This window comes from Cnephaeus nilssonii, assembly GCF_951640355.1.
Source record: "Cnephaeus nilssonii genome assembly, chromosome: 13".
Taxonomy (NCBI): domain Eukaryota; kingdom Metazoa; phylum Chordata; class Mammalia; order Chiroptera; family Vespertilionidae; genus Cnephaeus; species Cnephaeus nilssonii.
In genome coordinates this window covers 29456745-29483835 of record NC_137084.1, presented here as the reverse complement: position 1 = coordinate 29483835, position 27091 = coordinate 29456745, and the positions used below count along the sequence as shown (strand labels likewise).

Genomic DNA, 27091 nt, shown 5'->3' with positions numbered 1-27091 from the left:
CGAGCCCAAGGCCGCCGCCCGGGGCCAAGCCCCGACCCTGAAAGAAGGCAGAAGGCGGTGGCCACAGCCAAGGCCTGGGTCCCTGGTGCTGGCAGAAAACTGGTGCAGGCAGCCAGGTGAATGAAGGTCTATTGCACGAATCTTTGTGCAAACAGGCTGCTAGTAGGTGATATTGTTTTGGGGGGAGGGGAGTACTGCATATTTTTCAGTTTCCCATGATGCACTGCTAAGAGTGATGGAGCCCTGATGTGGTATTTTTCATGTACCACCCAACCTTTTTCAGATTGCTTTTCTGGGCCTGACCTCCCATGAGAGAAACAGCCTGCTGAAGCAGAGCAGGCATATGAAGCAGCCATTGTCCCTCAGGAGGACACCATACAAGTAAGTGAGATCTGTTCTTTCTACTGAATCCTAAGGAAGATGCTAGCCTAGCCATTGGTTGCCCAATCCAGTGTCACCACCCTTGGCCATGCTGCTGTCCTCTGACTTGCTATCAATAGAGTTGACCCTCTTTTTCTTGGAAGCCTCAGTGACAGGAGATGAGTGGTAAGGTCGTGAGCCCCAAGGTGGTAAGAATTTGGGATTTAGTCTATTGGACTCAGCACAAATAATAAGTGACTGTGAAGTTTTGCCAAGATGGGGAATCTCTGCAGTCAAGCCACATGGTCACAAGGTTGCATATTGCTGGCATGAAGTCAATGTGAGATAATTAAGCATGTGGCTGAGAAAGCCAGCCATAAGGCTGTCTGTACAAAGCGTTAGATTGTGAGCTTTGCCAAGATTTTCAACTTGGCTTTCTATCAGGAATTATTTCAGCCCTATGTTTAAGGTGCCCACCTGTGTCTGGGAGAAGCCAGCTTTTGAGGTTGGGGTATGTTCTTCGTAGAATGTTGGTTGTATAAAACTTGTCCTCAGTTGAAAATGAGAATGTTTGTATAGGAAGGTCGTCATCTTAAGATATGAAGGATCAGGCTTTGAAGCTTATCTCCCTGTCACATGTATAGGGGTCTTGGAGGCTGGGAATGCTGTGGAGGTGACCCAGAGTCCTCCAGGGATTTGAGCACTCACTGCCTATCTCATGAGCAGTCTATTTTAAAGCACATTTGTGGTACAAGATGAAACTGTTAGGCTGTTAGACAAGGAAATCAGAGCCTGGGATGTGACTCTGATATGTATTTAAAGAGGAAAGAAAATGACTTTATTGGGAAGAGGTGGCTAAAGTGATGAAGAGCGGAGAGCAGTGCTAAGCTGGTGATGATTGTTTCAGACTGGCAGTGATAATAATAAAGTCCCTTTCTCAGTGGTTTAACCAGAGGAATAAATATTTACTAAGTATGGAAGCCTCTGTGGTAGAGGTGGAATTTTCAGCTGAGCCTTGAAAGTTGTGGGGTGAGCATGATGGAGATGGAAGGAAGGGCATGCCCACCCTGGAAAAGCGTCTCACAGAGGTGAGAGCTGGGTCTTTTTCAGAATTGCTGAGTAATGGCAACATGAGCTGGAGGAACTAACAGTAAGGCCTTTAAGCCACTTTGAATCTAGCTTTCAAATCCTGCCCAGACCAAAGGATTGCCTTCTGTAGGTGACTTTTACTCACTAACTCAGCCTATTAAATTCCCAGCATGTCTCTCCACCCCATCCATTCCACATAGGCAGCTCTCTGCCTAGGAAGCTGCTTTCTGCATAGCGATGGGACTTTCCTGACCACTGTCACTGAACCGCAGCAGCGGCACAGTCATCCTCATGCACAGAGGTGTTTTGATGTGTGTAGGGTGTTGGGTTAGGCTTGAAAGGTAGGGCATGTGCATAAATCCCACATTCCTCACAACTAGATCAGATAGTAGTATTCAGGAACTAATGGAGGAAAAGTGATGCTAAAAACTTGGAGACAGGATGGGTCCAAAGGGGAAGTGGGCCTTGACCCAGGCCCTGAAGGTAGGACTTCAGAGGGTGAGGGGTTACCTGTGGAAAGGTGGAGGTGTGCGGGTTCCAGGGTAGAAGAATGTCCCATGAAGTTATGATCATGGGAAAAACAGAGCTAGAGTAGCTGCAGTGGGTGGTTTATAAAGAGAGCTTGGGAGCTGACACCTGAGGAACCTGGGGACTTCATTGTGTAGGGCCTGCAATACAAAGATGAAGAACTGGGTTTGAGTAGAGGGGTATCTTTAAGGGTTTTGCTTGGGAGGTGAAGGGCTATGACTATTAGTACATCAGAGTTTTGGAGGACTAGACCATCTCCAGTATGTAAAATGAATTGGAAGGAATTGAGATGGGCATCATTTAGAGAGCTATATAGGTTTAGAAAAAAACCATCTTGTTGATTGTATTTTTTCTGGCCTTTGAGATAATCAAAGAGAATTAGGACAGTGGGAATGGAAAGAAAGAAACTTATTGATGGCAGTGACCATTCCAGTGAGTGGGAGACCCAAAGTGAAGTTATTTAGTTGCTGGGCAGAAGCCAGGGACTCTCGATATTAGGGATTCAGTTCCAGAACTGGAACTAGGCTTCTGTTTTAAGGTCCCATAAGTCCAGTAACTGATTCACCTCTGGATTCCTGTAGGATCTCCAAAGGACATTATATATTGTACAATCTCAGTGAATGTTTATGGTGTGAATGAATGTTTGTCAAGAGCTGCACAGGAAATGTAGTAAGACATGTTCTCTTCCTTTCTTGTCAGCCTTGGGTTCACACAGAACCTCGCAGATTTCTTCCAGTGTGGCTGCTTTGGCTTGCTGAAGCCCTATGCAGTAGATTGGACATCACAATACACCATGGTCTTTCACCCAGCCAAGGAGAAAGTTCTTCGCTCAGTATGAAGCACAGCAACCCAAAGCTCTCACTCTGATGTGTTTGTGTTTATGTTCACGCCCTGTGGTGTAAAAGTGAAGATTTAGAGTTCACCTAAGCCCAGAGGAAACACAGGTGGTTTTTAAAGCCATTTGGTGAAAACAGAAGTTATCGATAAAGGCATTATACTTTTTTAGATTTAGCAAGAGCAGTCTTGGCTGACATCTAAAAAAAAACTTTTATATTTTTTACAAATGCAAGTTACTTTTAGGGGGGATAATATTCACTTAATTATGGATAAAATGTGTTATTTTCATATATTTTATTGGCTGTTTCAAAATAGTCTGTTCTTTAAACTTGTAATTTTTGATAAATTATTTGTCTTTGTTTTATCTATAAATATGTAAAAATATTTAAATAGATATACTGTTTTGCTTTCACACTTAATAAAAAAATTTTTTGTAGTTCTTCTGTAGTTTCTGACACTTAACATTTCTCAAATCTTAAATTGAGGAAAGATACGTATAAAACAAACTGATTCATGAGTCTAGTCATGAGTTGAGATCACTGTTAACACCAATAAGCAAGATTTAATTTAGTTTTCCATCTTACTTAGAAAATTGAATATAAGAAGTCTTAAAGATGAATTATTATTTTCACTTAGTAACCTGAAAATATTAGACTGGTGTGATTATAATCGCCAATTTCCCTTGTCCTGGAGGAAATACTGACTTTAATTCTTGGTATTGTATGCTACATACATACCCTTGGGCATGTCACTTTCCTGCTGAAAGCCCTTCCATAGGTTCCCATTGCTCTTAGGGTAAAAGCTAAAATCCTCATGTAACCTGTGAGGCTCTGAATAAACAACAGAACATTATTTTGTTTACTGTACTCACTCTGGACCATGCTTTGTACTCTAACCAGATTCGTTCTTTCTCCCACAGAGCCTTTGCAGGTAAGGAAATCAAAATCTAAAGAAGTTGTATCTTTTCCAAGGTTACATAGATACTAAGTGGGATGGCCACTCTAGAGTCCCAGTCACTTAGAATACTGCCTGACACATATGTGTTCATTAAATATTTGAGTTAATCTGTGGAATAAGCTTGTTGAATGAATTGAAGGGTTTTTAAGCAGGACATGATGTGATCAAGAGTTGAAGACTGATTCTCAACTTACCTTTTACCCCAAGAGCAATGGGAACCTGTGGAAGGATTTTTTCAAGTTATATCTTCTCTTTTTCTCTTATCAACCACTGCCAGGTAAGTCTTCTCAACTTGTGGTCCATAGACAGTTTATATTAGAATCACAGGCTGGGGCATGGGTCGGGGTGTGGCATCCAGGATCACGTGTTCAGAGTTTAAATTCCTCATCTCAGACCTTCCAAATTAGTGTCTGAGAAGTGAATTCTGGAATCCAAATTTTCTCAAAGTTCCTTGGTGGTTCTTAAGTGCACATGCTGTAGTTTGAGAACTATATTTACTTAAGGAATCTTACTTTCCACCATTCTATTGTGGCTTTTCCCTCAGGTAAACAGTGTGAAAGTTAAAAAAAAAAAAGCAAGGTATGAGAATCAGTTATAGTTAGACACCTTGGGTTTGACTCCTGGGTCTACTAGTTACAAACTACTTTTACTCTGGGCAAATGACTTAATATCCTCGTGCCTCGGTATCTTCATTTGTATTATGTGGATACAATAGTAGATACCTCCAAATGTGATTAAGAGGATTAAATGTGTTAATACATGTAAAGTGGTTGGAATTGTAACAGGTACATAGTAAATGATCAATAAATGCTGGCTATTAAGAAATATTTGGGAAATAGACTGGAGAGAGAGAGAGAGAGAGAGAGAGAGAGAGAGAGAGAGGGAACGAACGTGCGCGCGAGCGAGCTAGTGGTAGGGAAATGCACCAGATTCACCCTTCTATCCTCTGTGTTGCCTGTTCTGGGGCCAGAATTCTGAAAACTATCTCCTTGCCAGCTGACTTTCTATTAAGTTCTGACAGTGAACTGAAAGAAAGAGGGGAAGAAAGTAGTTATTCCATTGTACTTGCCGCTGTTCCTCTCAGTGTTGTTCGAACAATGGCCCTTCACCCTGACAGTGACAGCTGAAAATCAGTGTCTAGCTTTCCTCCCCAAAGCCGTCCGTTATACCCCTTAGAAGCACCAGCAATAACCAGGCAGGGCTCTCTCCTCAGAGGTCTGACTCCTAGTCCTTGGGAGACTTCTCCTCGAGGCATCCAAACAAGGATTCCTCCACCTGTTTTCTGTCTCTCCACCCAGAGGTGGTAGCTGCTTCCTGCAGTTATCTCTGTGTTAAGTCAGTGTGTTCCTCCTTATATTTTCAAAAATATTAGCTGCTGTTTAGCCAATTCCCTCTATTATTTTCTTTTTCTTAAAAAACAAAAAACTGGTGTGGTTTCTGTTTTTCTGACTGGACCCAAACCGATAAAGTATGTTAGAGATAAACTTTTAATAATGGTCCAGGCTAGAAGTAATGAAGGCACAGAAGCAATCCGGCAGGCTCAGATTACTGAGTGAATGTGGGGGGAGAAGGGAAGGAATCACAGGTGACTTTGAGGTGTTGAACCCAGTGAATGAGAGGCTGGCAGTGGTACTCTAAGAGGTAAGGAAAACAGGTGGAGAGACTAGGGGATGAGTTTGGTGGTTGGTGCCTGCTGTTTGAGATACTTGCAGGTTATCCAGAGGAAAAGTTTAGAAGGCAGTCAGAAAGAGGCCAGCATCATCTGCACAGATGATGAGATTGTCACAAGGGAGAAGCAGAGAAATGGGATGAGAATGAAAAAGAGAGCTGCCCTCCTGAAATGAGAACATCCATTTGAAAGGGAGACCAAAGGTAACAATGCAAACAAACAAAATGTGTGAGAGAGAAGGGCAGGAATGGGACCTTATGGAGGAATATGGATTTGGAGAACTGGAGGAGGAAGAAAGGACTGGGAGGAGGTTGGGTAAGAGGGTAATCAAGAGAGTACAGCATCATGGAATTCAAGGAGAAGAATTAATTTCAAAGAGGAAACAGTCAGTGGTCAGGAGCGAAGGAGAGTTGAGAAAAACAACTAAAGAAAGACCAGAGAATTTATGATTAGAAGGTGGGGTGGGGTGGGGTGGGGAGATGCTGAGATGCTACGAACTAAGTGGACTCTGAAAGGTGGGGAGAAGGCCATAGCTTGGAGGTGGATAGAAAGGTTTTGTTTTAATTTTTTTTTTAAAGCTAAGAAATCTGATCATGTTATTTGGGGCCTGAGGAATGCGAGTGTTAGATTATTTTGCCCTAACTTCATTTCTTTTCCCAAATGTCTGTATAGCCACATCAGAAATAGCACATTTGAACCAGCTTCACAAATATTGGGCAAAATCCTGATGCTGCTCCCTGTGATTTAAATGGACAGGATGGACACTGAGCAGTGAGATATACACATCTCAGGTATAAAACATCCAGTGTTTCAGGTGGGTGTTAGTCAAGGGAGTTAATGCTATAATATACATCCCCTAAATCTCAGTGGCTTAACACAAGGCGTATTTCTCCCTTTTACATCAGTCCATTTAGCTGTTAGCAGGTGTTCTTCCATGCAGGGACCCAGGCTCCTTCCCAACCTAGTGGCTCCACCATTGCCCAGGGCCTCAGTGCCCACTGGCTTTCTACATCTACAGGTCTGGAGAGAATGGAGACTCCCCCAGAGGTCTTGGAGGTCAGACCTCCATTGACCAACTGAGCCCCAAGTCCCAGTCTCTGGCAAGGGAGCATGGGAGACGGAATAGAACAGTGTGCCCGGAGGCAGAGGAGAAATAGGAAGACTGCTGATCCACAATAACTTTCTGTCTTTGCTTTGTTTTGTTTTCCAATACCAAGGCCCTTCACTCCAGTAGACAGTACTAGTAAACTCTTCTGAAATTCTTGCAGCATTTGCATTTAGTCCTGCCTGCACTCTTCCATTTCACTCACTCAACCAATGTTTGTGAAGTGCCTGCTATTTGTCAAGCACTGTGAAGGCAAGCCTGCCACATTCTAACAAGAAGACAGGTGAGAATTCAAGGTTTCAAGTGCTGTATTATATCTGGCTGTGGAATCAGAGCTGGATTAATTCTCAAGTAGTTTAGCAGAGGTTTTGCAGAGGAGATGGCATTGGACCTGTGATTTTGAGTTCACCAGGCTCAGGAGTTGGGTGAGGGGGTTAAGATGGAGGGGGTCCCATCTTCCAGACATTGCAGGCAACAGGAATAGCATTAGCAAAAGCATGACGGCGTGAGGCTATTTGGCATATTTGGAAAGCTTCAAGTCTTCAAGTACAGGTGGAGCTTACTTATATGGAACAGATTGTCTAAGTAAGTTGAGGAGGAAAGTGCAAGGCCAATTCATGAAAATCCTTATATGACGTGCTGTTATGGGCCAAATTGTACCCATCCCCCCAAATTTATATGTTGAAGTTCTAACTCCTCCTTGCTCCTTCCACGCTGACACCACTCCTCAGAATGTGATTGTGTTTGGATATAGGGTCTTCACAAAGGTTAATTATATTAAAATGAGGTCATTCAAGTTCTCCCTAATCCTACCTGACTGGTGTTCTCAGAAGAAAAAACTATCAGGACACACATGCACACAAGACTATAGGGAGAAGGTGGTCATCTACAAGCTAAGGAGAGAGGCCTCAGAAGAAATCAGTTCTGCCGACACTTGGTCTCAGACTTCTAGCTGCTGAAACAAAATGTCATTTCTGTTGTGTAAGTCACCCAATCCATGGTACTTTGCTATGGGAGGCTAGCAGACTGAAACACATACCAAAGAATAGGAATGGAGGGGTATGTTCTAGATATGCTTTGGAGTCAGAATCAGGGAGGCTTAGAGAGTGAGGCAGGGAAGGGTAAGGGTGAGAGCAATGCTAAGGGTGACAGAAGTTTTTAGCTTCAGCCTTGCAAGTCTCTAGTGTGGGGACTTCCTCCTGAAGGGCCAGGGTAGTGTACTGCTTTCAAAGTCAGGCAGGTTAAAGGGGACTGGATTTAGTTCAATTAATCGCTGGTATTATTAATTATTTATTGACAGTGATGGAAATCTATAATAATAAAAGGGTAATATGCTAAACCAGACAGCCGAACGACCTTCTGGACATCCTTCTGGATGAGGCCGGGGCCGTGAGGGCCGAGCCCCTTGCACAAATTTCGTGCATCAAGCCTCTAGTCTCTTATAAAGCTCTGGCAAAAAAGTTAACAAATTAACACTACATGGTCCTGTGCTTGCTTCTGAAGAGAATGTAAAATGTACATCCTCAGGCTGTTGTGATGGAATTCAGTGGCTGAATGACCCCAGTGAGAGTCCCTGGACAAGTGAAGCATACATCGATATGAGAGAATTATCTATAGTTTGTCTCCTAAACACTCCCTGACCAGGGATCAAACCCACAACCTAGGCATGTGCCCTGACCGGGCATTGAACCCATGAACTTTTGGTTTATGGGCCAACACTCCAACCAATTGAGCCACACTGGCTAGGGTTGCGTTTTCTCTTTGAAAGTGGAATGGGAAACAACCTCTGCTAGCTATTTTTTCTTTCTATTATTAATGCCATTCTATTAATGCCAATCAAATGCAGAAAGTGATCAGGTGTAATTGCATTTTAAGCATCAAAAAGTAAATAATAAATGCAGTGCAGGGCCTTGACCATGACAGCATGTAAGTAGCCCTGAATAACTGCTCATTTTAAAGAAAGCGTTCTTAGGACTTGAGCATAGAAAAGCCCATTGTTTAGTTGAGTGCTTCATGATTTTTATCAATTTTTAAAAATATGTTTTTATTGATTTGAGAGAAAGGGCGAGGGAGAGAGAGAAATAACTATAGGCTGCCTGCTGCACACCCCCTACTGGGGATCAAGCCCTCAACCTGGGCATGTGTCTTGACCAGGGATCCAACTGGTGACCATTTGGTGCATGGGATGATACAACCAACTAAGCCACAGTAGCCAGGGCTATCCACAGATTTTTATTTGTTTCCATTTACTCCAAATAATTCAGAATTGCATGGTGGTGGGGGAAAAGCTTTGGTGGTTAAAAGCAGAGGCTGTAGACACATACTTGAGCCACAGAGAACTTGCTGAGGAGGCAGACAGACATTTTTAATTGGCTGCATTTCATTCGCAGGGCTGGCAATTTGATGTAAGGGATGTTTTAAGAAATTGCTAAACCCTCAGGAATTGTGCCAGAATAAAAGAAAATCATCCTCATATCATTTATGACGCAGATGCCAATGCCACATTTCATTCCTTTTCTAAGTTTTCACAAAATGTGTAACGTTGCCAAGCCTGTGATGGGACAAAAGGACCTCCTCTTCAGCAGTTTTGTTAGTTTTGATTCCCTTTTCAAATCTACTGTCGAGTTGTCTGTTTCTGCGGGGACCCTGTTTGCTTCTCCATTAGCTGAGACTACAGGAAGCTCAGCTGAAGATTCTGGAAGACTGCTCTCCTCTGGCCTGTGTGTCCTCCTCCTCGCTCCTTCCACATGGACACCGACATGTATTGTGTTCTTTGCAGCTAGTTTGTCGAGCTACCTCTCTTTTTAAAAACTCTCCTCTATTTGAAAGAAAAGATCCAGAGACATACAAGTTACCGATAAAGTATTTATTGCCTCTCCCATCCCAGGAATCAGATTAAACTTTTAATAATTTGCTTCCAAAGGTCTCTTCTAACTTTGGGTGAAGACTATGATCACTTCTGAAGAGAAGTCCTGTCCAACTACCGACGAGAGGATGTTTGGGGAGGGTGTCCATCTGGACAGGATCACGGGGAAATGTTTCAGGCCGATGAAAGATCTGAGAACGGGTACACTTTTCACTCCTTCTTTTCCACTTGTTGTGTGAGACCTCCAAACCCAATACCTGTTGGGCCAAAATTTTTGGCATAGCAAACTGGGAACGAAAACAGGGTGGGGGAGAGAGAAGGGTTGGTTAGCACCATTATTTCAGTTCCTTGTCTGCTTACAGTTTTCACCTGTAAGAAGCATCCTTTTAATAATTTTTTGTAAGATAATTTGTAAGTAAAATGAACACTTTAGATCTTCTAATAAAAATTGCTTATACTTTGCGCTTCTCTATGTTCACAGACATTTTCTCATTGGAGTTGACGCAGTCTGGTCCCTGGCTGCCTGCCCAGCCCTGTCTCCCGCTGCTTCCTGCCTCCCCAGGCACATAGAACGATGCCCCAAGTTTGGGGCCTTTGCACTCACTGCTTCCTGTGCCTGGAATGCCCCCTCCCAAACCCACACGTATCCTTCAAGACCAGAGGAAGCTTGTCCTCTAAGAAGCATCCCTAACACCCCACACTGATCACTGGCCTCTCTGTATGCCACTGCCTTGTGTAGGTCTCTGCTGTTAGAGCTTTTTTCACTTGCACATGCAATTATTTGTCTACATGTTGATCTCCCTGCTGCTCACAGCAACATGTTAGGGTTTTATGGCTTATGAATGCTGAGGACACTGTGTCCTCTACTGCCAGGAGAAGCCAACCATGGTGTCTCATGGGAAAAGCCTTGGCAACCTACAATCTTGATTAGTAATGTCCTCCCTCTGCCCCCCTCTCAGTGTTCCCTCTCTCAGTGTTCCCCTCACCCAACTCCAGCACAGCTCCTGGGGTCTAGGAGAGGCTCTGAGGTTGAGGACGCATTACCTTGGCCCTAATGCATCCCTCTCCTTTTGTAGCATCAGGGAAGAGCTACGCCTCTATTACCTCTGTGCAAGACAAAGGGATCATGGAGGCAGCTCAGGGCAGAGCTGCGAGGACCAGAAGGAAAACCCACTTGTCGGTTTTATCTCTGTTAGTAAAGTGGTGTGCGTCAACAGTAGTAATGTCAGGAGGGAAAGAGCAATGGAGGGATGGAGGGAAGAAGGGAGGAAGAAAGAGAGGGAGGGGGAGGGAAGAAGGGAGGGAGGGAGGGAAGGATATGTCTTGATGAACTGAAGAGAGGGCAAACAGAGTTCATCGTCCCCAGTCAATCCCACCTGCCACTCAGGTGCACAGAGGGCTTTTGGGTTTTCAGAAGAGAATGTGATGCTATTTGTCTAGGCCTGTGGTCTCTTCCTCCTCATCTTCTCTCCCCTGGGCACCACCCCTGAGCATTTGCAAGCATCATCCCCCATATGCTCCGATGGAGAGGACCAGAGCTAGGTTAGGCAGATTTCTTTTTTAGGTGTTCTTCCCATCCTGAGATCCCAAACCCTGCTCAGGCTGGGCAGCCGTGCGTCCTGCAGACACAGCTCTCCTCAGGAAAACATCTCAAGAGAGTCTCCGGAACCACTCACCTTTGCAATAAAGTTCTCCATCTTTGTCAGTGACGTTCGTGGACTCCAGGCTCTTCCCACAGATGGCGCAGCGAAAACAGGTCTTGTGCCAAGGCTGAGGAGCACAGGAGAGTTATATACTTAATGCGGTGGGCAGGGCATTCTGCTTCCATGTTCACTACCCTGACCAGCGCATCTAAAGAAGTGCCACCGCCTTAACCATTCCTGTACCTAATCAGCCTCCGGAATAATTTTTCCAGGGATTTGAAGAAAATGAGATGCTATGGACTTGGCCAGCAATTCTCAGAGCCCCTAAAAAATAAACTTATCGTTGTGATTTCCATGTGTATCCCTTTAGAACAGGCTAGAAGACCAAGAAACTGGAGAGGGGAGCTTGGATTTGGGACAGTGGGTAACATTTACATGGAATATAAAGTTAAGGAAGAAAAGTGAATAAGACAATTATCCAGGTAACTCAACCTCATTTAACTCTGTTTTTCCGGTCGGGAGAGTGCATGGCTTGGGACATCCAAATCACCTGCCTTCTGCACATCTGCATGTCTACCAGGCATGGGCCAGGGGTTCTCATGTGTCTTCAAATGGCCACTCTGGGGTGGACACTGCCCTGATATTTGAAGTCAGTCACTGCTCTCCATGGCCCTTCCACCCCTCAGTTAGTGTAAGCAGGATGTTTTCCTTTCGTCGGGCCCAGATCCTTTGGTGAAGAGCCTGGGGTCAGGCCTGAGATAGGAGCTTGTAGAGCGAGTGTGCGTTGCTGTCTCAGACATTTGATCACTCTCCCGATTGCCAGGACATTTGAGGGAGGTTGTGTCTTGCTGCTGTGACATGTTTGCTCTGTCAGTGGTGAGGCCAGCAGCAGACTGAATTATGTAGTGGTGGCACCTCTGGAAGCACTGTGGACCCTGAAGGGCAGGGAGGCTTGAGCATCTTTATCTCCGGAGCTTCTACTGAGTGCCTCATAGCTAGTGGGCTAATGCTGTTGCATTGGAGTCACCAGTTCTGGTTCCCAAGGGCACTGCAGGGGACAGCCTTAGCCCGGGAACGCGGGTGAGGATGGATGGCGCCTAAAGTGGTCCCTCAGAGCTAAAGGGAATGAAGGGTCTGGCTCCCACCACAGTTCTACTTGCTTCTCTCATTCCTCCCAGCTGATCCAGTGGAGATAAGCAGCTCCTATTTGGCTCATATAGAAGTCCTTACCTTGCCCCCTGCCATCACCTTCTCAGCAGCATAGACTGACTTTCCGCATCGAGGGCACTTCTCTGATTCTCCAAACTTCGCAGTGAACTTGGAAGGGTTGCTGGTGGTGGCTGACCGTGCTTGCTTTGGGGACCTGATGGAAATAGACAAATGAATGAAACCCATTCACCTCCCTTGCTGTGCAACCTTGAGCAAGTTAGTTAACTTCTCTGTGCCTCAGACTCATCTAGAAAATGGGGACAGTCATAGTGCCTTCCTCACAGAGTTGTTGAGATGGTTAAATGAGGTGGCATGCGCAAAGCTTTTAGAACAGTGCTTGCCTGGTATGAATAAGGGTTCCTAAATATCAACTATGATTAATTTAAACCTTTCCTTTCTATGGTAAAGCACTTAGCAATGTTCCATGTATGTTAGCTTTTATTAATGTCATTTTGCTACTGTGTTGTTGTTATTGCTGTGACTGTAGACATTTTTCTGTTCCATTTGGAAGCCCATTGGTCTACTTTCCAAAATGAGTTGTGAAAATATTATAGGGCAAGATGGGATCTTGACGGTTAATACTAAACAAACCATAGTCCATTCCTTGTCCCCATGAGAGCAACATACAAAATAGAGGCACCACAACCACCCCCGTGTTGCCATATCTTTGGTGTTTTCTTGTCCACTCATCCCTTAGTCTCACCATAACCTCTAACGAAGGCAGGACTAGTTGGAGGAAAGTGAGGGTGGAGGGGCCACTCAAAAGCAGTGGAGCTCTTAAGCAGTGGGACAGGGTCTCCAGACTCTTGTCCCTCTTTGTGCAGCATCATAAGACAACCCTAACATAGAAGAGTGAGCCTTGGGTAGAGCATGGCAGAGAATCCAGTTGGTATCATCTTTAAACATAGTATCTGGTTGGGACTGAGTAATGAGAAAAATCAAAATGACTGATCACACATCTTTGCACTTGCTCAGGCTCTACCGTGGGCTCTTCTCTTTGGAAGGGACCAGGTGACTCTTCAGATGGTCTGACTGCTCTGTGGGGCAGGCCCTCCCTGGGACATTGCCTTTCTGCCCAGTCCCACTGCAGAGCTGAGCCCGGCCACCAGCTGGCCAGATAGCAGCTGCAGGTGTGTGGCTGCCAGTCTATACTCAGTTCTGGGCTGGAGGTCAGCGTGCTCATCAAGATAGACTGGCAGACGAAGAGGCACAGTGTGAGGTCCCAGCCCCCCTAGGATAATGTTGGGGGAAACCTCAGCACTATGTTGGCAACAGGCAGCAGGGGGCACCCACAGGATAGTTGTAATTGATTGTTTACTCCTGAGGCACAGCCCCACCCCATAGAACCACTCCTCCTGTGGACATTGGTCATCTTACAACCCAAGGGAAGAAATCTTTTAGTGACACACACACAGCAAATGGCCATTGCTTCCCTGCCATATTTATGTGATTTACACAGAAAAACCTCAAAGGGAAGAAATGAGACTCCATGCAGTTTTATAAAAGTCAAACAAAGGAACATCTGTACTTTGTGGGTTTTCTCTTGGCATGAAAACCAAGGGCCATGGTGCAAAAGTAACTGCCCTTTTGAAAGGCAGTTAATTTAAAGAGACTTTGGGGAGATGGCCCATTATTAAAACTTGGTCAGACTGAGGATTTCTATGGTTGGCAAATCAACAATAGTTCATTCTCCCACTTCCAGGAAACGTTGCTATGGGAACAGAATGAACTGTCCTGGTAACTGGGGCTGTGCAGGCCGGGAGAAGCAGGACAGTCACTCACTCTTGGAATTGGAGGCCCAGGTGTTCGCCTGTGTCGGTACTGAGGCAGCCGGCGCCTTGTCCAAACCCGATCCCCTTGGGGCCGTACTTGCGCCCATAGCAGACCTTACAGTAGATCTCTGAGTCGTGAGCTGCGACCGTGGTGCTGTCCAGAGCCTTCCTACAGGCCACTGCCGAAGAGAGGAAGGTCAGGAGGTTGGGGTTAGACTCCTCCCCACTTCCCTGCACCTCCAAAGCCATGTGCTCGGGGCCAAGAGACCGACCAGAAGGGCCCTCGGCCAAGAACACTTTGATTCCTGACCGCTGCACCTGTCCTGGGGCACAGAGAGGGAAGCAATGTGTTCAGTGGTGCCCAGTAAGAAAGAGGTGGAAGTGGAACCAGGCGTGTGGTCTTGGGTCAGCTAAGAATATTGTCCCTGAATCGGAAGAACCTGAATTATGGAGTGACTTCCTAAATGACATCAGGGTAGTATGTGTGTGTGTACGTGTGTGAGTAGAAGGTAAGGAGCTGAGACAGGAGAGGAACTTATTTTTTCTTAATCATATAAGAATTCGGATTGAGCAGTTTCTCTTACTTATCATGGCCTTAGGAGGGCACTGAGACATTCAAGGAGACAGTTACCATGGAGGCTTCTTCTGATCCAGTCTGAAAGCCGAGAGGAGGTGAGGGGGGCAGACCTGCCTCAGAGACCCTTAGGGCTTATCTTGGCTCAAGCCCCCTGGTCACCATATGTTATCTAATGTAAAGTGTCCCCCATAATGAAGTGTACGAAGCAAACCTCCATTTTCCCAGAGAGAGGATTTCTAGAAAGATTTATTTTGCCTGTTTAAAAGAAAAACTTTTAAGGATATAAATGAAAGTGTCAAATCCCTACTTACAGTATTTAATTTAATGACATAATTCAATCACATATTGATTTGGAGATGTTATTTTTCTTTTCCTAATTGCACACAAATTCGGGAAACAAGGGCAGCCAGATTGTTTCTCTGCATCTTCAGCATCAGCAGTGTCTCTGAGACACATGGCCCAGCCTCCCGGGCAGCTCTTCTCCACTCTCTGCAGTCCCTTTTGCACCTGGTGGGAGGCTGTCACCTGGAAATTGTGTCTCAATCAGAAGTACCTATTAACATGATATTAGGGCAACTTTTAAAAATATGTAGGATTTCCACAAAGTAACAACGGGCTCAATTGCTTTGTAGCAATGATCCTTCAAGGTTGTTCATGGTGATGCTCAGTGATTATTAGAGGGAGGTCACAGCCCCAGGAATAAGAATACACATACATTCAATTTACTTGCCTCCTTTTTTATTTTTAAACCAGTTCCATCAAATGACCTCTAGAAGCAATTCAGCATTGAATGAGGTTGTTTCAGGCTCATCTGCCTTCCTCAAATGGTATTTTATTTTTAAAAATGAAGTAATTGAATAAGAGTGTGTGTGTAGACGATAAAGATGTAGATGAGGTAGGACTGGCCAGAGGCTGGTGGCTGTGTGATTGGGGAAAGAGAAGTTTATGAAACAATTATGTCAATGTTATGGGTATTAAAAATTCTGTTAAAAATTTTTAAAAAAGGATAATAAAATAATTGAGAGACTGTCTTATAGCATGGGAGACTTTATAAAGCTTTGAAAACAAGGGAAACCCTTATGATGGATAATTTTGGGAGGAAAGTGATTTATATTTGGGCACATAAGGTGTATATCTGTCTCTGCCCTTGTTGCTCTCAGTTGCCAATTAGAACAATTTCTTAAATATTGATAGATGTTCTAGATTCTGAGTTCCTTAAGGGCAAGACTTTCATGTTAATATCCCCAGAACATAACATGCAGTCTGGCCCAGAATTAGTCCTCTGTAAACATTTGTTGAATGGATAGATGGATGGATAGATGGGTGGGTGAATAAGTGGATGAATGGATGCATGTGTGAATGAAGACGAGCGACTTGTCCACGATTATACAACTGAGCCATGCCTGGCTTCAGAGCTTTGACTCCTCCTCCAGTGCTCATTCCTGTCACTGCAGGACTGCTGATGCCCTGGCACACCCTGGCCCATTCTATACCACTCCCATGCTTGACCCGCTCTCAAGCACAGACACAGTGAGCTGTGTTGACCAGTACCCCAGACACTCGCCTGCCACGTGAAGTACTGTAACCGCAAAGTGCACACCGAATTTCAAGCACTCAATACAGACAAAATAAGAATATAAAAATAATTTGTTAATAATTTGTGTATTGATTACACATAAATTATAATCTTATATAATAAAAGGCTAATATGCAAATCAATTGAACAGCGGAATGACTGGTCGCTATGATGCGACACAGGACGCTCAACACAGGAGCTGCCCCCTGATGAACAGTGTGCTCCCCCAGGGGAGCGGGCCTAAGCTGTCAGTTGGACATCCCCCAAGGGCTCCCGGACTACAGGCGGGGCTGAGGGACCCTCCCCCCGTCACTGCTGAGTGCACAAATTTTGTGCACTGGGCCTCTAGTTTTATATATATTATGTTAAGTAAAGTGTTTTACAATTCATTTCACCTGTTTCTTTGTACCTTTTAAAAATATAGTTACTAGAAAATTTAAATTTTCATATGTGGCTTATATGTCTTTTGGACAGCACTGGTAAGGAGGATTAAGATTTGTCTAGAAGTTGGGCAAACACTAGTGGGGACAGGCTTAGGTAGACTGTGCCTCTCTGAACCTCATTTCCAGGGATTACAGGGTCGCCTGTGGACAGGCAAGTCTTTCAATTATAATATTAAAAAGTGTGCTTCTATCTAGGACCTTTCTGTTTACCACTTTAGGAATGTATACTGCTCAGATCCCCATCCATCCCACCTACGAGTTCTAAGGAAAACATCAAGGGGTGGAAAGGAATGCACTATCACATGCTCACATCCCTTCCACCATGGCTCCATTGAACAGGGGCACCCTCCTGCTGATTGGGAAACACAAGACACCCTACCATGGAGAGCTTCACTACCACTTTCCATCCCCACTCAGGTATCAAAGTTGATCAAAGGAGAATAAAGGCCTAGAAAGCAGAATTTCCATATTAAGAACTCCAGCTTTCTTCTTACAACAACCTGTACGGTAGGTATCACCATCTCCATTTATAGATGGGAGATTGAGGCCTGATGGAGAAATGACTTGCCCAAGGTCTCACAGTATATGGCAGAACCCAGACTCAAACCCTTGTCATTTTTACTCCAATGCCAGTGTCCTTTCCAATATTCCCCACTCCCACTCTTTATTAAGAACATGGGCTGTTTTTGGACAAAAGCCAGAGAGTTATGGGATAAACTCTCTTGAGCAATGACTTTTGGATAACTGTAATAATAATAATGAATCTGATGGACATGTCGGGTGACTTAAAAGAATTACCCATTGTTAAAAACTCAAAGCATCAGTAAATCTGCCAACCCAATCACTCAGAACAGTATTTTCCCCTGTTCTTCTATGATATTTGTTTGCTGCGGGAGGTTAGAGATAATGGAAACGCCTGCAGCAGATAAAACGTTACTGTTTCTGGCAGTTTAAGGATGGAGTGTCTCCTGCCGCAACAGATGGAGCCCACCCCTTGAAGTTTTGTTTGAAACAGTGTGACGCCTTGTGGTCACTGGGCTGCAGCATGGCGGTGGGGTGGGAGACTTTGGGGGGAGGGGATCTGCCAAATATCCAGTAAAGCTGACCCTTAAGCCAGATCTACTGGAGGGAAGCAAAGAAGGTAAGTGGCCAACACAGACTGTTCTCCCAAAACAGGTCTAACTACTAAGAAATTCTAGAACGCACTCATGTCAAAGTGTGCATTTGACCAGAGAGAGTCAAAGATGCAGGTGCTATTCCTGGCTCTGCTACGGATGCTTACAGCCCGGGCTCACAGGTGAGAAATGACTTGTCCAAAGTCACATGAGGTCTTAAAATTGCCTCAGCTTCAACCTTTGTGAATCTGCGTCTGGCAGGTGATGCTAAAAATTCCCTTTGTCAAGTGACTGGTGCCCAGGCCCAGAACCGCTTCCTTTTCTGACTCTTAAACACAATTGGCACGTGTTCCCCTGTCTGACACAAGTTCTTTCTTAGGAAAAGCCAGTTGCAGCTGACTTCAGTGACAGCTGGCCAGTGGGAGAGACACCTAGAGCCAAATCCATCCTGTCCAGATAACTAATGGCCGTCTTTCTCTGCCAAGTCACACCTTGCAAATGTCACCCCTGGGTTAAAGCTTTCATCACTGAGGCCAGCTTGGTCTGACTTTGAGCTGCAGGGAAATGGCTTCTGAACTGGGCAAGTGGTTGGAGAGAGGGTGCTCAGGAGAGCACTGACCCTTCCTAAGGTGGGAGCCACCAATTCCCAAGTGATGCTGATGTTGCTGGTCCCGGGACCACGCTGAGAACCACGGATATGTAAGCATTGGTGGCCAAATGTGAGCTTTGAAATGCCCCCTGGATGCTGAGGGGCCCTCGTTGGTGTTCAGCCAACTCACTGCAGTGGAAACAGGTCTTGTGGAAACTCCTTCCGTTGCACTGGATTTCTTCCGCGTGATAGACGGTCTTTTCACAGGCTCCACATTTTGCACCGCCACCCAAGTTCGGCATCTTGAAGACTTTCTGACCAAGGTCAAGTCTAACAAGATATAAAGCAAATACCCCAAATTTAGGAAGCCTCGGGAGTGAACCATCATTGACAGTGCAGTAGTCTGAAGACCAGGATTCTGCCCTATTTTGTTTGGTGGTTTGTTCATTCATTCATTCACTCATTCATTCATTCATACATTCAATAGTTACTGTGTGCAAGTCATTGAATAAGGCTCTGAACAAGTCACTTCACTACATTGGGACTCAGTTTCCTCTTCTGTTAAATTTCAAAAGCACCTGCTCCTAGGGACCTCTCAGTGTTCTTGGAGAGAATGAATGAGCTAATTTTGTGTCTATAAAATTATATACAAATATTAAGTGTCATCATATGTTCCATCTAGGGTTTTAAGAAATATTCCATCAGAAGTGGCAATACAAAAGAAGAAGATGTGGCAATAACCTATTAAAGTGGCATTATCTTCTGATCTAGTCCAGTGCTTCTCCATTTACCTTGGATCTTGCTAATAATATGCAGATTCTGGGAGAGGCAGGAAATTCTGCATTTATAACAGACCCCAGGCAGTGCTGATACTGCTAGTAATGGACCACCCTTTGGGTAGCAAAGCCTTAGCTACTCCTGCTGATAAAAATATATACTCTATAAAATACCCTGTTCAGATTTATTCCTCCTATTCATTAATTCCTTTTTAAGGAAATATCCCAGCCCAGGCAATAAGCTATATTGGCACTATCCTAGATCAGGGGTCTGGAAACCTACCTTCTGCTTTCGGGGCTACCCACACCTCGCTGTGCGCATCAAGATGAACTGCGTAGCTTTTCTTACATCTGTCTTCCCAGCTATGCTATAAAGAGAGTTATTCTTTTCCTTGCTGCTTCACAGTGTTGTTTAGAGGACCAAGTGACATGATGTGCAGGAATGTACATGACAGAGCTCCCAGTGCCAGGTGTGGTCACAAGAGCCAGTGAGGATGCTGTGTGTCTACCCACACCCTTTGAGCACATCCTGCTGCAAGGAGCTGCTGATACCCACAGCCCTGGGCCATCATTGTCTCCTCACTACAGAGTTAAGTTTAAGAGATACTAGACAGCCCTAGACGGTTTGGCTCAATGGATAGAGCGTCGGCCTGCCGACTGAAGGGTGCCCAGGTCCGATTGTGGTCAGGGGCATGTACCTCAGTTGCAGGCTCCTCCCCAGCCGAAGCCCTGGTCAGGAGGCAACCAATCAATGTGTTTCTCTTACATTAATATTTCTCTCTGTCTTTCCCTCTCTCTCCCACTCTCTCTAAAAATCAATGGAAAAATATCCTCAGGTGTGGATTAAAAAAAGAGAGAGAGATACTAGGCAAGGAGGAGCATCAGAAAAATGTTTTTTCTTTCTGTGTCTGTATATAAGTATGAATCCAGTTTTCAGTTTCTCCAGAGCAAAACTAAAATAAATCACCCATACTCAGTGACATCTCTGAAATCCTGCCAGCCCCACGGGGCCTGAATTTTCACTGGGATCCTTTGGTTTCTCCAAGCCTGGTGTGTCATCTTGTCATCGACACCAGACACTATCAGCTCATTCCAAGTGGCTGCTTCTGACCTTCTCTTTCCCTCCTGGGAAGCTAGTCACCTTCTTATAATAGTTGGCCATTGCCACTAAGCCCTCCTGGTCACTGGTCAGGAATGTGTCTCCCAGACGCATAGCAAGGACAGGTTTTGCTAAGAAACAGAAGGTAAATAGCAAACAGACCACTGAACCCGATACTCAGACCAAAGGGAACATCCCTACCTGAATGTCCCTGCAAGGAGCTTTTTCCATTTACAGAAACAGTGTGAGGTTAGCCGGGAACATCCTATCCTTCCTCTCATAGGAGCAGGCTCTTTAACTCAGTATAATTGTAGAAAAAGCTTTTTTTTTCTTAAAGGAAACATTTAATGCTTCTATTTCTATAGTTCAAGTTGTTTGATTAGTGGAAAGAATAATGAATTTTGAGTTGAAAGACTTGGGAATCAAGTCTGTATTCATTCATTCATTCATTCACTATGCATTTACTACCTACCTATCATGTGTCAAGAACTGTATCAGGTACTGGTGAGGGACCCAAGGAGGAAAACATAAAAATAATAAGTGAATTGTGTCCCCCAGAATTGGGAAGTCCACATTCTATTGAGGAAGACAGGCAACAGAGAAGAGTCTTGTGAGCCGTGCCATGCAAACTCAGAGGATATGGCTACCCACGTTTAGATTAGAAATGAAAGCAGTGGTGTTGAAGGGTCACAGAAGTTGGCACATCCAAATGGGGTTTTGAAGGGTGACTAAGAGTTCGTCAGAGAAAGAGGAAGAACACTTCAGGCAGAGAAAAGAGCACCCAGAAAGGCATAGAGGCCTTAATATTCCCCAAAAAGTTTATTTATTTTACTTCATTAAAATGTTAGGGCTTTTATGATTGGAATAGATTTTCACAATTGACCAATCCCTTCACTTATAAACAAGGTGAGGCATAAGTAAACACTTGGTGTAGTAATTTCTTAGCTAACCTCCTTTTCTTAGAGCCATCTTTCCCTAATTAAAGATGATATATTATCTGGAAAAGAATAGAATCACATAATATTGCCCATGTTCATTTTGATCTGGAGTTTCAATATGATATAAAATAAAGGAGAAATGTAATATATCTCCAGGAATGTGACAGTGACACTTGTGAAATTAATGATGTGGAAATTTTCAAGGAAAAAAACCTGAGGTCAAATTTCTCACTTCAGATCTCCACTGGAGATTTCATTGGCATGTCCTGCAAGTTAATGGGAGAGAGATATGCCTCTTGGATGTATGAGGTGTGTGTGTGTGTGTGTGTGTGTGTGTGTGTGTGTGTGTGCGCGCGCGCGCGCGCAGCAATCGCCTACACGTGATACTTTTCAAAGTGAGGATAAGATTATAGATAATTACTTCTTCACAAAGTAACCTAGCCTAGTACAGGTTTTTAAAAAGTGATCATAAATAACTGACACACATATGTCAGGATTTGAAACCCCAAATAGAAATCCGTAAAGGTTCTATTGAACAGGTGCCCAGTTTCATTTCTGAAGATAGAACTGTAGCAGTGGAGGCCAAACACAGAAGACACCTCTGATTTTTTTTTTCTTTCAATGCTTAAAGGCCCAAAGATAAGGGTGTTGTAAAGAATCCTGAATTGGAAGGCATGGATTCTATTTCTGACCTTGTAACCTTGAACTTGGGTGAAAAATGGCGATAATACTGTCTCCTGCACTTTCCTCGCAGGACCACTGTGAAGGCCATGGAAAGACGGACTTTAAAGCAGTACAGCAGTATCCCTGGGAGGGACATGTTCTAAGACCCCAGAGGATGCCTGAAAGCAGGCATCATAGTGAACCCTACACATACGGTTTCACTTACAGGAACCACTTCACGGCTTCTCTGTGGCATATCTGCATCGCCAGCGTTGCTACTCTTGCAGTTTGGGGCCATTACTAAGTAAAACGAGGGTGACTTGAACACAGCCCTGGGACAGCACAAGAGTGGATCTGAACACGAACCCGACTACTGACGGGCGGGGGCGGGGAGTGTATGCAGCGTGAATACGAGATTCACGAATTGGGTGACACATCGCGAGATTTCATCCCTACTTAGAGCGGCGCGGTTTCATCACACGGCGTGCAATTTAAAACATATGAATTGTTTGCTTCTTGGAATTTTCCATTTAATATTTTTGGACCACGGCTGACTGCTGGTAACCGGAACCACAGAAAATCAGAACCTCGGGTAAGGGGGACTTTATTGAGAAGCTGTTCAAAGGCAAGGCGTCGTCACGCCCTTTATCTGAGGGCATGCAGACAGCACCAGTCTGCTCAGTAAGTCACTATGGGCTGAAGGCACATCTAGGCCCTGGCTTCCATGCATAATCTTTTCAGCCTCTTGCATTACTTTGGAATTCCTGTGTCTCAACACTCCCCTGGCCAGGCCCACGATGTGAGTTCACGCTGGCAAGACACCAAGGGATGGGCCATTTGTTTATCAGTGTTGCCCGGCACAGGCGAGGGCCAGTGAAGGTGGGACACCAAATATAGGCATGCCTGTCACTCAGACCCATTTGTCCCCTGGGTCACCATCTCCGTCCCGTGTCCTGGGCCTGGTGAGGAGATGGCTGCGTTGTCACTGAGGAAGTTGCTCAGGATTGAAATGGGGGGCAGTCTGAGAGTTATGGGGATGAGGCAGAAGGCAGGGCCCTGTATGTCAGCGGGTGAGATGGGGGACTGCAGACTTTTGGATACCAGGTCCCAGTGAGAGACAACTTGTACAACTTCTGAATGAATAACGCTGTGGCAGAGATCACACTGGGAAGGTGCTGTAGTGGGGGCTGGGAAAGCCCTGGTGAAATGCAGATCAGAGTCCCAGTTCTGTCTTGCCTCTTCGAAGCTATATGATCGGGGAAAACCCTTCAACGCTCTGAACCTCAATATCCTCTCTAAAACTGGCATGGTAGTCCTGTCTGTTTCACTATTGCTGGTAGGACTGTAGCAGTTCAAGTACGTCAAATAGCTTTGTCAACTGTAGAGTATTATAAAATGTAAGAGCCCATTAGTTCAGTACTAACTCAAAGTGGCCATGCATCAACTGAATTTTTAAAAGAAAAACCAACTGTGTATTTTAGGCACATTCTTCCTAATCCAACACTTTGTTTCTTTGGTTTTTAAATACCAACTATGGAGTGGAAAGGTGATACCCTAGGGCAAAAGTGGGTGGGGTGAATAAAATGGGCACTGAGTTTCCTCTTTGTCCATTAAAGTACCTGGGAAGGAATCTTAGGCCCTGACTGAGCAGAGACCTCAATCGAAAATGCCATTTTTAGCTCAGTGTTGGTTCATTTAGTCATCCTATTAGAAGCCTGATCATCCTACAGTGAGTTAAGTTGTCTGCACTGGCTGAGACAAAGATTTTGGATCTTAAAAACTGTTATCTGGAACCTCAGAGATCATTATTATTGCAAATATAATAACACTAGAGGCCTGGTGCATGAAATTCATGCACTGGTAGGTTCCCTAGCTGCTGCCGGCTGCCAGCCGGGTACTCACTCCCTTCCTCTGGTCGCCTGCTGCCACCACTGGCTGGGGCCTCCCTCCCTTCTCCCAGCTGGCCCTGCCCCCTGGTCAAACTCCCAGACAACTCCCAGTGGAGGGGACAATTTGCATACTATGCCTTTATTATATAGGATTATTATTGAAGCTAATGTGTGTCTGAGGACCTGCCCTTGGGCCTGTGTCATATCTCATTTAATCTTCACAGCAACCCTTCAAGCTAGGTAATATTACAAAATTTAGAGATGGGGAAATGGAGTCTGAGGGAAATTACATTGCCCAAGGTCACATGGCTACTTGAAACTTGGGTCTCTCTGACCCCAAAGCTGTGTTCTTATATTAACGTTAACTATTACTTATTGCTAACCATGCATCAGCTGCCTTTATATAAACTATTTTTAGTGTAACAGTCCTACAGAGCTAAGTTTGTTATTCCCATTTTGCAGATAAATAAAACTGAGACTTAGAGCTTAAGTGACTTGTCCAAGGTCACACGGCTGGTAAATGGCAGAGCTTCAATTGGAACCTCAGTTAAGCTGGTTCTGTGTCCCATTGTCCCTGCTCTGCCATTGTCCAGTCTCCCAACCCACTGGAGAGGGGTCAAGACTCAGCACCTCCATTAACCAAACGTCCCAGACAATGGGCATTGGAATCTGGTTAACCCATTGTCTCTCCGTGGGACAGAGTACTCATGGGTGGGAGTAACCGGGAGACTGAATTCGATTCACTAACATAAAGGACTTTCCAAGGCCAGTGCTATTCAAACATGGAAAGGACTCCTTTGGAGCTGAAGAGTTCTCTCTCACTACTGATTTTACCTCGACTGGGGATGGATGTCCAAGTGCTGCAATGTTGTGAGGCTCCGTCAAGGGTCCTTCCAGCCCTGAGACAGATTTAGGGATCTGAATGGCAACTGAAGCCTCACCTTACAGAAATGCTGCCCCAGTTGCATCCCCCTCAAACACTGCCTCCTCTCTAGTCTAGTCTCTTAATCCAGGTAAGGGAGATGATGTGGCATAGTGGAAACTCAGGCTTTGGAAAGAATGGCCAGAGTTCAAACAACACAATCAGTGGGACTGTCAGCTAATTGCTCAACATCTCTGAGCCCAGTGTCCTCATGCAAAGACAGGATGGGGAGGCTTGAATTAGAAGGTTGTTTTCAAGTTAAAAAAGATAATAATAATAGCAAAGATACTATATATAGATCCTTAATACGTAGCAGGTGTTTAATAATTTGTGTTGCTATTATTATTTTACCTCTATTTTTAAAATCCATTTTCTTTTTAAATTTTTATTTATTGATTTTTAGAGAGAGAAACATCGACTTATTGTTTCACTTATTTATGCATTCACTGGTTGTTTCTTGTACATGCCCTGACTGGAAATTGAACCCACAACCTTGGTATATCAGGATGATGCTCTAACCAACTGAGCTACCCAGCCAGGGTCTAAATCCATTTTCTTAAAACAAGCAAATTTCTCCTTACTTCTGCTCTGTGGCCCTTCTGGTCCAGACTATGAAGCAATTCTGTTTCTGAACCTTCAGAGTGTGCTGCACCCAGGAAGAGACACAACCAGGCCAGGGAAAGAGGCAACCCCCTTGGGGGATCAGGGTGCCTGGTGACCCAGGGCAGCCACTTCCTTGCTTTGGCAGCTCTGTTGCCTAACACCAGCTGACTTCTCTGGTGACCTGTGCTTTGAAGGGAAACAGCAGAGTCCCTCCCTGTGGCTCAGGGAGACAGTGCCCTTCAGCTCCCACATGTAGGACACTCAAGGTCAATAGCTTCCTCCTAAGCTTCTTCCCTGTGAAGAGGCCCTTTAAAACTTAGACACAGTACACGTGCCTGCCCATTACTCTTAGGGTATAACATGGGGGTCATATTACAACTTTTCTGACATTATCTCTGAAGGAGGGCCAACTTTCACTCTCAGAAACTCACTTTGTTCTACTTTGACCATTGTAATTTTTTTTAAAAAAATATGCTTTTATTGATTTTAGAAGGAGAGGAAGGGAGGGAGAGATAGAAACATCGATGGGAGTGAATCAACATTGATCAGCTTCCTCCTGCACGCCCCCCAATGGGAATCGAACCTGTAATCTGGGCATGTGCCCTAACTGGGAATCAAACCAGTGACCTTCTGGTTCATGGGATGACACTCAACCACTGAGCCACACCAGCCGGGCTGTAATTTGTTTTTAAAGACCATGTAGCATTGGCTCTGTCATTTTCTAGCCGTGTGACCCTGAGTAATTACTTCGCTTCCTTAAACTTGTTTCTTCCCCTGAAGAATGACTTCTTGCAGGACTCGTTGTGCCAGTCCAATAAGCTACTATTGTCTCCCCTTCCTACCCCCCCACTCCCCCGCCACCGTAAACAACCAGCAAATCATGATCAACCCTTTCCCGTGATGAGGATCTTATTGAGGCTCAGAAGAGTCTCCCATCCTCCATGGTCCTTAAGACAATCATAGTCTTCCTCCTTTTCTTCACTGCGATCAAGAACTAGTTTTTTACATTTGAAGGCATCACATTTCTCTTTGGCCATGAAGCCTGGACACAGTATTCCCAGATATCCGAGCCCTACGCTTGTAACTGGAAGTCTGCCTGCTCGGGAGTAGTATTTCCTGTGTATTATATTCCTATCCTGGGTCCATCCTCTTGTAAAACAAATCAATCATCTCTAACTCCCGCTCAGCTTATCATTCACTCTGACCTCTGGACTTTTGTCATCACACTTGCACTTAGCAGGAAATCCTCCTGCAGCCCATGGGGTTTGGCCCTGCGCCTTTTCCGAAAGGTCTCGAGTATTGTGCAGCTTTATTAAGCTTTGCAAAGTACTTTCCTATACTTCATCTCATTGGAATCTAGCAAATCCCTTTGGCCTTACCTTAATTTTCCTGCTCAGAAAATGGAAACTCAGAGAAGTGATGTTCAGGCTGCCTCCTCATTCTCTAATGAATGGCTTGCACACATGGGCCCAAGAGCAGCTGTTTGCCTGGGCTGGAGATGACACCAAGCCCTGAGGGCCAGCTGTACTCCCTGCCAACAGCCAGGGCTCATTTTAATGACTAAGTTGATCAAAATGGAACCAAAGGCCTACCCGGGGTGGCTCAGTGGTTGAGTGTCGACCTATGAACCAGGAGGTCAAGGTTGCGGCGGGCTCGATCCCCAGTAGGGGGTGTGCAAGAAGCAGCCGATCAATGATTCTCTTTCATTATTGATGTTTCTATCTTTCTCTCCCTCTCACTTACTCTCTGAAATCAATAAAAATATATATTTTTTAAAAATGGAACCAAAGCCAAACCAGAAGAATCCCTTACATTTTCTGTGCCATAAAGCAGTTTTACATACACTGTGATGAATTGTATATACCC

The 27091-nt window shown here is 44.8% G+C and overlaps 2 protein-coding genes across 2 annotated transcripts in view; one reads left to right on the top strand and one right to left on the bottom strand.

Annotated features, from left to right (window-relative positions):
- ZDHHC13 (zDHHC palmitoyltransferase 13) overlaps nt 1–5156 on the top strand; it is a 52179-nt gene extending 47023 nt beyond the window's left edge. Inside the window, exons 16-17 of the mRNA XM_079787416.1 lie at nt 284–381; nt 2677–5156. Coding sequence (XP_079643542.1) covers nt 284–381; nt 2677–2815 — 237 coding nt within the window. The 3' untranslated portion in view covers nt 2816–5156. The remainder of the gene's footprint in view (nt 1–283; nt 382–2676) is intronic.
- A 1829-nt stretch (nt 5157–6985) lies between these two features.
- On the bottom strand, nt 6986–18640 carry CSRP3 (cysteine and glycine rich protein 3). Its single transcript, XM_079789361.1, has 5 exons — nt 18526–18640; nt 14046–14214; nt 12285–12417; nt 11088–11181; nt 6986–9698 (listed from the first exon to the last, which is right to left on the bottom strand). Exons 1-5 carry the CDS (start codon nt 18635–18637, stop codon nt 9622–9624), a joined length of 585 nt encoding a protein of 194 aa, XP_079645487.1. The 5' UTR covers nt 18638–18640; the 3' UTR covers nt 6986–9621.
- Nucleotides 18641–27091: the final 8451 nt, after the last annotated feature.